This window comes from Haplochromis burtoni, unplaced genomic scaffold, assembly GCF_018398535.1.
Source record: "Haplochromis burtoni strain Fernald_Lab_line unplaced genomic scaffold, NCSU_Asbu1 Contig_690, whole genome shotgun sequence".
NCBI lineage: Eukaryota > Metazoa > Chordata > Actinopteri > Cichliformes > Cichlidae > Haplochromis > Haplochromis burtoni.
Window position 1 is genome coordinate 4,678 of NW_024583051.1, and position 11,052 is coordinate 15,729.

Below are 11,052 nucleotides of genomic sequence, written 5' to 3' on the forward strand. Positions count from 1 at the left end.
TTAAGCAATAAATTGCAAAAAAAGTTAAAATAAAAAAAAATTTAAAAAAATAAAACTTAAATACAAATTAATGTTTAAGTTTTAAAAAAATATATCAGAAGGTTCAATAAATGTTCCATTTAAAATAAAAAATAATTTTTTGGCAATTAATTTCATGATTCAAACTTGAAAGAGTTAAAGACAAATCTGGAACAAAATCAGGGTTTTTAAAATGTGAGGTCATATTTTGAATGATGGAGAAATTTGCTGTTGATATCAACTCGCACACTCAACAAAAACCTCAGTAGAAGATTTGGTAACTTTAAAGCTCTTGAATGAAGCCCAGCAGATTGTTTTTGACATATGTTGATGTCTTTGAATAAACTTCTTTGAAAGTTGAGAATGTTTGTACAATGTACAATGTACAATTTCTGACAGATGTAAGACTTTGAAAACATTTTTCAAACAAACAAAAAATCGAATAAATTCCAAGAAGCAATAAAAAAAAAATCTATATTGGCCCGAGTAGCCTTTAAGACTTACATGTAGAACTTACGTGTTTTGTTTTGTTTTGTTTTTATCTACTGAGAGATTTCTGGGCGGGCCACCAAGGAAAGAGGAAATGCAGCTTGTGGTTCAAGTCAAAAGTCTTCCGTTCAGCAGATGTCATGCTTTATGTTATCAGCACACAGCAGAGAGTTAACAAGGAACGCAAGCCAAGAGCAGAGTGGAAATTTGACTTTGCTCTTTGTGCACATTTGTATATGATTTGCCTGTACTTGAATAATATTAATGATTTTTCTGAATTTATATTTACAAAGGACAAAAACAACTGACTGTGAAATGTAAACTGAGCCTGGCTGATATGAAGTGTCTCTACTTTTAAACTACTTTTAAACAGGACAATGATGCTGCAGCTCTGAAACCACAAAGACTAGTTTTTTATTTGAGTTTGGACAAAGGTCCCAAAAAAGAGATTGAATAGTATGATTAGGAAATAAAACTGTAAATAACATAAATAATTTAATCGAAACTAATATCTAAACTCAATCATGATTTGTTTCATTTAAAAAAAATAAAGGTATAGGTATAATATTCTACCAATAGTAAAAAAAAAATATTTCTTTATGCTTTGTTCTCATTGTTTACATTATTATTAAAAAATTATTAACTGAACTAATGAAATCAAAACAAGAAGCATCGCTGAATAATTTATGAACATGAAAATAGACCCTTGTACATTATTGTCCTTTCAGATTCACAAGTTTTGAAACCATGATAAGATGGTAAGAATTACACTCAGTATCACCCAAATAAACTAATGTGCTAATATTTTTGTGTGGTATAACTGTAAGTTACCACATACCTACAAGCTTATCTGTACCATCTCTTCACTAGGCAAAAAAAATCAGATAACTTGCTTCAGAGTGATAACTGTTATCAGAGAGAGCTCGACTGCTGTACACATGAATCAACTCTAACCAACCATTCCCGCATGCAAGTAGTTTTATTAAAAACATGTTATATGAATTGTCTTCTCATTTATTAGGGTTGCATGATTATGGTCAAAATTATTTTCACAATATTGATGATTGATTGAACTGCTTTTATGTAAACATAAAACTGCTTTCACATTCATGTTGTGTCACATTCCTGTTAGTGTACAACTCTTAGCTTCAAAATACAAACACAGTTCTTAAAATGTCAGCACACTGGTTAAAATAGAATTGAAAAAAAACCCCCATAATGCTGTAATTTGCAAATCTCATAAATCCATATGTTCAAAATAAAATGTAGAAAGCGTATTAAATGTACCATTTTTAAGAAAAAAAATATGACTTGTTTCGAATTTCTCACAAAGCTGGGACAGAGCCATGTTTACCACTGTGATGCAAATATCTGAATCTTGGATTGTCTCTAATCAAGAAGTCATACATGTGCACCAAGTTCCTGTTTTATAGTCATGAAAGATATATGCTGTACAATTTCACCCTGGAATAAGAACAGTTCACATAAACAATTAAAAGGACAAAATTAACATCACAGTCATGCCGATGTATATAAAAGTGTGTAAAGATCTGCCAATTGTAACGTTTTTTGGACTTTTTTCATGTCATTTTCAGGTTGTCTTTAGATTTTATGTCTTAATGCCATATGTTCCTTCAATAAGTTAAACTAGAAATTAGAAATTGAACTATGAATTTAAATGTTGCCTTTAGTTTGTGAAATATGAAAGTCTGCTGTTTCAGTTCAACCACACAAATTGTTATTTCCTGCGATTGGGGTGACAAACAAATTTAAAACAGGAACTCAACCACAACATGATAAGATTTACAGATCTATGCTGAGGTTAAGGGAGCTTTGCTCACTATAGTACTGTATGATAATACCTGAGCTCACAGTGAAACACAATATAAGCATAAATATTTGCATATTTCTCTGAAAATACAGGCTCCAAAGTAGAAACTCAGTCTAGCAAAGGTGCTATTGTTATTGTTATTCCAAATGACTGAAATATTTGATTGACACATTTCAGAAAGATGGAAAAAAGAAGAAGCATTTTGTGAACGACTAACAGCAAATCAGGTGGTATATCAATAATACGCCATACTCATAAAATGAACCCAAGGACAATGTAAATATGAGGTCAATCCAGCTCTGAAACAGAGAGAGAAAACTTCAGACTAATCTATCAGTGTTAGGGAAAAAAAGTGTCAGGTCAGACAAGAAATATGTCAGCTGGCAACACAAAAATAGAGAAATATAACAACACAAGAAACAAATGTTTATGCTTACAATAGACAGGAAATGCAAACGCGTCACACAGCTGCTGTGGTCCAAGCTACAGAGGCTGTGTGAGGTTTGTGTAAAAAAAGGAAGCACAGAGAGGCCACAGTCAGAAGAAGAAGCTGAGAGCTCTGCTCTTGTCTGTATTAAATGCAGCTTCTCATCATTCTGCATTTTTTATTTATAATAAATATCGTTTATATTAAGTAAACAGTCAGATTGAGATTGGCGAGGATCCAAGTGGGGCACGGCTAGATGTGAAGATGGGATACACTTTGCACTGCATAACGGGCTTATTATTGTGTAAGTACATTTCTAGCTTTGTTTGAATGGCACTAGTTAATAAAAAAAAGCTTCTAATCTGTGAGCATTATAGTCTATAACTGGTTAAAACGGTTTAATTTTATGATTCTTAAGGAAAACGTTGCTGGTGCCTTTGCTCAGTTTAATCTGGAGCATTATGTTGGATACATGGTTGTTTTTATTGCTTTCGTTGCTCGTCTTGTTTGATTTTCTGACAGTTTGATTCTGATGTTTCAATCTTTATTTTAGTGCTCAGTACACTCTTCTACATAAATGCTGATGGTGAGAAATTTATTTTTCTTTGCTTTGCATTTATAGAATATGCATGATATTGCTTTCCAGATTCACACCTCCTGTACCACTCTAAATGATTTCTTAACACATTTTTATACAGTTTATATAACATTTTAAAATACTAAAATCTGGTGCAGTTGCCAAAATTGTCAGGAAAAAAAGACTATACATGAGATGGACAGATAACAAATAATATTAAATACAAATTTTCATTATGTTAAAATGTTGGAACACTTTAAACGTCCAGAACCAATTAAATTCCCTTTTGAACAGGCTCATAAATATTACATATTTAACTTTTCTGTGCAGTGTTGCTTCGGTATTTTCTTTAGTTGTGGGGAAATAAATAAAACACATAACACACAGATAAATAAATACAAGCGACAAAGTTATTTGGATTTGTAACTGAATATTTTTATGTGAACATTTGCTGTAAGAAGAATTTTGTTATAGAAATTATTACAGATTCACTCAGTGATTTGTTTGATGCTTCTGGCACATTAGACTGAGTGTGTTCATACAAAACTACACTACAGATTCCCTCTGATTTATTCTTCGTCTATTCATAGACCACTTAAATCAATTCAGTTCAGTTAACAGTCAGTAAGGTAAAGACCCTAGAATAATAGAAAGTCTAACTAATTTGATGACACAGAAAACTGACTTTAAGATCAACATTGCTTTCTAATCCACCAGCTTTCTAATCCATGTCAGCTTGTAGTACACCTGTTGGATAGAGCAGCAACACTGATGGTCACATGCTCTACCAATAACAGAAATAGTACCTACAGTGTTCTGAATCTCCCTGTTTTCAAACAGTGTGTGAAATACTGTTTCTGTATTTTATGTGATGTTACTGTCATTTCCATATGACAAAGGCAAAGGGAGAGTAGGCTCTGTGTAAATATGATGCAGCCCCCACAGGAATAACAGACACCATTCAGTGTCATGTTACCTTTGAGTGTTATTAAAGGAAAATGTAGAGAGGACACAAAACATCTAAAAGTAATTTGTTTGTGTAACATTTGTCTTTGAATAGATGAAGAATAAATCAGAGGGAATCTGTAGTTTTTGCATGAAGACATGTGTCACATGCAAGTAAATATTTTCTATTTGGTGCTAGAAGCTGAATGACTTGAATGACTGAGTGAATGTGTAAAGTGTGATCTTTTCTCAGAATACTCAGAGCTGACTCTGGTCTTCTCAACATTCTTGTCCTTTTGGATGTGAGCTCAGCCTTCGACACTATCTCTCACGCCATCCTTCTAAACAGACTTTCCTCTCTTGGCATCTCTGACGCACTTATTCTCACTCACTATTGTTGACTCCACATTTTTCCCTTCACCTCAGGTTAAGAGCCTTGGTGTCATCCTAGACAGTTTATTATCCTATAAATCTCACATCAATAATCTCACTCATTCTGCCTACTTCCATCTATGCAACATTAACCGATTATGTCCTTCTCTTTCCACCCAGTCTTGTCCACAGTCTCATTACCTCCCACGTTGACTGTTGTAATTCTCTCTTGCATCTCTCCCAAAAATCCCTCCATATGCTTCAACTGGTTCAAAACTCCACTGCCCGCATTATTACCAGTACCCCCTCCTACCATCACTCCTGTTCTTCACAAACTTCACTGGCTCCCTGTGAAATTCCGAATAGTAAACAAAATTCTTCTGCTCACCTTCAAGGCCCGTCATAACCTCGCTCCTCCCTAACTTTCTAACCTGATAAGCACCACCTCTTCTGCCTGCTCACATCCGACTTGTTGTGCCTTCTTTCCATCTCAGCACCATGGAAACCAGAGCTTTCAGTTGATCTGCTCCCAGGCTGTGGGAATCTCTCTGTCTCGAAGTTGTTCTTCATTTTGTCATTGTTCTCTTATGTGTTTTATTCTATTGTTAAGTGTTGTTGGGTATTTGAAAGGCACTTTTAAAAAGAAGTTATTATTATTTCTATAACAAAGTTCTTCCTGAAGCAAGTGAAAATCTGATATTTCTCTTTTCCTGTAACCTCAACAGCAAGTAAACCCAGAGCCACACTGACAACACAAAGTTCAGTCATACCAGCAGGGGGCAGTGTGACACTGAACTGCTCTGTGGAGGGCTCTGCTGGCTGGAATGTTTATTGGTTCAGAAGTGATTCAGTCTCCTCTGAAATCCAGCTCATAAGAGAAGGTGAAACAAACAGAGTTATTAGTGTCTCACAAGGAGGTCTGTACCGCTGCAGAGGAGGGAGAGGAGATCCAGTTTACTACACAGAAGAGAGCAATGAAATCACCATTACTGAAACCGGTAATTTCCAAAAGTGACAAACTGAAAGACCTGAATCTGTTTGTTCTGTTTCTAGAGTGGTCTGAGTTGAATTTTTAGTTTTATGTTAAACTGAAATGGATCATTATGTGATCTGTGCTAACAACATTCTCTGTAAGCTGTGAGACCCTGGGTTTCTGTTCCAGAAAGACAGTTAACTTACCCTAACTCTGAGTTAGGTTACCAAGTTACCATGGTAACAGGCTTCTGACAGGTTTTCTTTAACAAACTCAGAGTTTCTCCCTGACTCATCCTCTTCTGCTCCAGTTGAACCAGCTGACTAACACTGGGTTTCATTTCCTCATTCACAAAATCAAACCTCAGAGTGGAGCCAGTTAATCTGCAGTAGTTTGTGTTTTTAAAAGCGTGAAAATCAGAATTCAATATTAGTTTGCCATTTTGTGTACTTATTAAGTGCTTTTACATTAATTCAGAATCTGAACATGTTTTCACTGAAAATCATCTATATCAGTGTCTCAACCCAGATAACTGTGACACTGATCCAGGTCTGTCTGAAGGTGTTATAGGCTCTGTAATGGAACAGAAAACTGGGTCTGCATCACAATGCATTTGTACAGCAGTTCGATCTAAAATGGATAAGAATGACAGATTCAGACTGGAAAGGGCCTTCTTTTAACACGTTTGTCTGATGCAAATTTGCATTAAGACTTGGAAAGCTGCACTTTTGAGCTAAATGTGAAAGTTACTATCTGTGAACTCTGACTATTAATGGTAACTTTCTTCTTCTTCTTCTTCTTCTTCTTCTTCTTATTATTATTATTATTATTATTATTATTATTATTATTATTATACAAATATATAAATAAATACATGGGTCTGCATCAGATGCTATTCACAAGGCAGGAAAAATCCAACACAGGACACAAAATATCTAAAAGCAATTTGTTTGTGCAACATTTGTATTTTGTGATGTACTGATGTACTTTTTCCTGTCACCTCAACAGCAAGTAAACCCAAAGCCAAACTGACAGCACAAAGTTTAATCATACCAGTAGGAGGAAATGTGACCCTGACCTGCTCTGTGAACCCATCATCATCATCTGGATGGAAATACTACTGGTACAGCGTTGAGAAATCCTCTGAAGCCCTGACCACACAAGATGCAGTTTTCCACTCAAATGGACAAATCAGTGTCTCACAGGAAGGACTCTACAGGTGCAGAGGAGGAAGAGGAAACCCAGTTTACTACACAGAGGACAGCCAGTCAGTCAGGATTGGGAAAACTGGTGAGTTTGTATTCACCAACAATGTTAAATAGATTGATGACTGAGGATTACTATGAAGGAAAAACAAAATTATATTTCACGGTAACCTCGTTGGCATTGTAATAATGCTCTTATTGGAAATTGTTGAACATGAACAGTCATGTAAAATGTAGAGTCCATGGGAACTGACTAAAAGTGCTCTCTAGTCAAGTAAAATATATTAATTTTCACAAGAATACAAATATGAAACATAAATATCACAGATTAACAGAACATAAAAGAGGGAAACGTATTGGGGGAAAAAAAACACTGAGAAAAGCATTGAGAGAAAATGGAGAGTGAGCCTGACGAAATAATATTCATTACTTTCCAACAGGATCTGTCCTCACTGTGTCTCCATCATGGCTGAGTCCTGGAGCCTCAGTAACTCTGAACTGTGAGGTTGAACATCCGTCTGCAGGATGGAGCTTCTACTGGTATAAAGCTGTTCCTGATCTATCAGAGAAATCCTCCAGTTATGAGCTGCTACCTGATGGCAGTGGGACTGCACAGGACTCCTACATCATTCATGGACAGACACACACAGCAGGATATGTGTGCAGAGCTGGAAGAGGAGACCCAGAGTATCACACTGATCACAGTCAACCAAAGTTTGTCTGGTCTGCAGGTCAGTTTGATTCTGTCTAATAAGTTGTGTCATCACTGTAATCCACCAAGATTCAGCTCATCATTTTTTTTCTAATACTAATTTGACATTTTGATCCTAACATCTGTGAGCTTTGTTCTTCACTGCATGTTGTTTCCAGATGTTCATTCAGCAGCGTCTCTCACAGTGAGTCCTGACAGAGTGCAACACTTCACCTCTGACTCTGTCTCACTGACCTGTGAGGGAAACTTCACTGAGTGGAGAGTGAGGAAGTTCTCTGAGGACGGCCGACTGTACTCTGACTGTAGGAGAATGACTGGATCCACATGTGACATCAACACATCAAAGTCAGATACTGCAGTGTACTGGTGTGAGTCTGGATCAGGAGAGTTCAGCAGTGCAGTCAACATCACTGTACAGAGTATGTTATTATACATTTACTTCTTGGATTGAATGATTTAGACGTCACATGAACATTTGTCCCATTGCCTTGTAAGTATCTATGGCACAACAAATGGAATTTCAGAAATAGGACGAAGTAAATATTCGTTTGGTTAATTCTGAGTCTTTCTAATCCAGTTGTATATTGCCCAGTTATTTTAGAATAAATCAACAAAGATCACATCTCTCGTCAGATGATGAACACTTTAATTGTCTTATTCAATTGTCGTCTGTCAGACTTATAATACAAAAGTGAAGAGCTGATGTGCACGAGAACAGCCCATTGTGTGTAAGAGTGGTAGATGTATGGCCTAATCCTTAAGATCGCTAGTCGCATGGTGAGTCCTGTTTCATCCTGTGACTGAGGGAGCTTCTGTTAGTCTGAGCTGCAGTTTGAGAACACAAAAAATACTTTCCAATGTGTTTTTCTATCACAATGACAAACTTATTCAAAATGATCCCCGAGGGGAGCTGAAGATCTCTGCAGTGTCAAAGTCTGATGAAGGTTTCTACAAGTGTCAGTACTCAGGAAGAGAGTCAGCACAGAGCTGGATGTCAGTTAAAGGTGAGCAGGATCAAAACATTGATGGAGTTTTTAAATCACGTCTAATGACTGAGAAGAACGTTAGATTGTCTGATTTAAGTCTCAAAGTCACTCGGCTCTATTTTATAAATGCATTTATTTATAAGATTATAATTTATTAATAATTAATTTCTGTTTTGTGTCACAGTAACTGTGTCAGGAGCTGACAGCTCTTCATCTCCTGTGTGGTTGATGGTTGGACTGGTTTGTGGAGTCTCTCTCATTATTATTCTCCTGCTCTTGTTGTATCGCTGCAGACAGTCCAAGTGTAAGAGCCTCTTCTTTTCATGCTGTATTAGAGAGTTTATTTACTACATACACTTTAATTATTCATACATATACTAATCTATGTTATCTTTATGACACTAAATCACTGAACAATTATAATGACAAACAGTGTAAAACATTGTCCTTCCAGTCGCTTACCAGTTTGAAAAGCTACGCAGACACCTAGATACTGGTACAAAACTCGAGTGTGGAGAATTTGCAAGAAGGACTATCTCGCTGCTAATATAGTTCCATAAACATTTATTTCGACCTTTTTTCTGTTTGCTTATTCTCTTTGTTATATTGCAGTTACAGATGAAACCCAAGATGTCACATATTCTCTCATTAAGCTTAAAGATTTTGAAAAGAGGAGTATGCAAAGCACACATTGTGTGGGGGAAAAAAATTGTATTAATTATTTTTTCTTTTGTGAATCTGATCATCTTACAGGGAAGCATCATAAAGCAGAGCAGAGTGCTGTTTACTCTGAGGTGAAGACAGCAGCTGCAGGTACAGTCACAACAGTCTCATTCAGTGTTTGTACTTGAATGTGTCATCACATCATTATATTGCAGGTAATTATAGGTCAACATGGAGTTTAGTTATTCACTTACTAATCAGTGTTTCAGCTTTACTGAATCACAGCATCCACAGATTCTGACCCAGACCTCAATCACAAAACACACACATGCAAAGCTGAAGTGTCACAGGCAACAAATGAATTTTTACTTAGATTTCTTTCACTGTAGTTGTAAAAAGTTTAAAGTTCATATGTATCCAACATGTTTGTATCATATCTGTGCTGAACAAATGTGTCCTGAGCTCTGACGTCTCTTTTAGAGGACAGTCTGATGTATGCTGAGGTCAAACAGCCCAAAAAAGAAAAAGCCAAGAAAAACAAAGGTGAGCAAAGTCTGCCATCATCTCCACTGAATATTGTTCAACATGTTTATCTGCTCTTAAAATGTAAATCTGTTTATATTAATATTTTTTTATTAGTATTCACAATATTCACTTCATCTGGAATCCATCATGATTAAAATCATCATACTCAATTATCTTTGCATTAGTGGAGACGATCCAGTTTCCTCCTGGTTAATGATATTATTGTTCTCAATGATCTTCTCTTCATTCACAGGAACATCAAGTCCTGCAGCTGATGCAGCAGTTTATTCTGAAGTCACATCAGGAAGCTCTCTCAGTAATTCTGCTGCCATGCAGGCTGATTTATTCTTCACATTATTAAATGTCTTCAGCTCATAATATCTTTACATGTTGGAAATCACTTTGTCTTTTTGTGCTTGTCTTACAGGTCAGTGAGGAGAGCTGTAGCAGCAAAGCCAAGAAGAAGCTTTTTATGAAGCCACTCTTGCTCCTCTGATATTTTTTAATTTAAATCTATGCTCTCATTTTTATGAAGATTATATATTTTTAAAACACACTTTAAAAAAAATATTCATTGTTAAAGGTTTTGTATAAAACTTTGAATTTATCCTGTTCCAAAAGCTGCAAAATAAATAAATAAATACTTTGAAATATGTGATCATATATTTAGTTTCTTATATAGCGCAACTTAAAGTCAGAGTTGTTTTCCATGACTTTTGTTGCCATGAAAACAGGATACTGCTGGACTTCAAGTTTGCTCTGGCCATTTTACTTTAGTTATTTTTATTGTCCTGTCTTATTTTTATCATCTTTTGTTATTCTATTTGAGAAGGATTTATCTTTTAGCTCTTTTTAGAGTCATTTTATATATTGTGAATGAAATAAATGTTCTTATTTGCTACTCTATTGGGTGTAAAAGACTTTTATTGGTTACTTTCTATTTTGCCTCTGCCTTATTTTTATCAACTGAAAAGCCTCATGATTTCCCCAAAATGGGGAAACTAAGCATGTGGTTTCAGCGAAAAGCCTTCTGTTTATGAGATGTCTTTTTTCATGGTATCAGCACATAGCAGAGAGTAAACAAGGAGTTCAGACTAAGAGTACAGTGGAAATTTCTCTTTGATAATTATCACTGTTACATTTAAGTATGCAAGATACTGTGAAAAGCAATGAAAAATAATTGTGGTCACTGTCGTGTTGAGACATGGAAGGTGGAAAAAATCCAACAAAAAAAGTGACATGTTGTGAAACTGAAATTACTCACACTGAAACAGCCTGTATGAGTCTGTTTAAAATAAATACAAAAAAATAAATAATATTTCCCCATGT

At 35.5% G+C, this 11,052-nt stretch overlaps 1 protein-coding gene and 1 long non-coding RNA gene across 2 annotated transcripts; both read left to right on the top strand.

Annotated features, from left to right (window-relative positions):
* Positions 1-5,365: 5,365 nt before the first annotated feature.
* On the top strand, positions 5,366-9,266 carry LOC121811830 (obscurin-like; the record flags this gene model as incomplete). The annotated part of the gene is made up of 7 exons (XM_042215235.1): positions 5,366-5,657; positions 6,641-6,922; positions 7,278-7,568; positions 7,708-7,998; positions 8,332-8,553; positions 8,720-8,839; positions 9,148-9,266. Coding segments are annotated over 7 exons (1,617 nt in total), but the record flags the coding sequence as incomplete, so codon positions are not given.
* A 22-nt stretch (positions 9,267-9,288) lies between these two features.
* Positions 9,289-10,818, top strand: LOC121812614. The gene is made up of 4 exons (XR_006053193.1): positions 9,289-9,348; positions 9,679-9,741; positions 9,977-10,039; positions 10,151-10,818. It is a non-coding gene; the product is annotated as an uncharacterized LOC121812614 (long non-coding RNA).
* Positions 10,819-11,052: the final 234 nt, after the last annotated feature.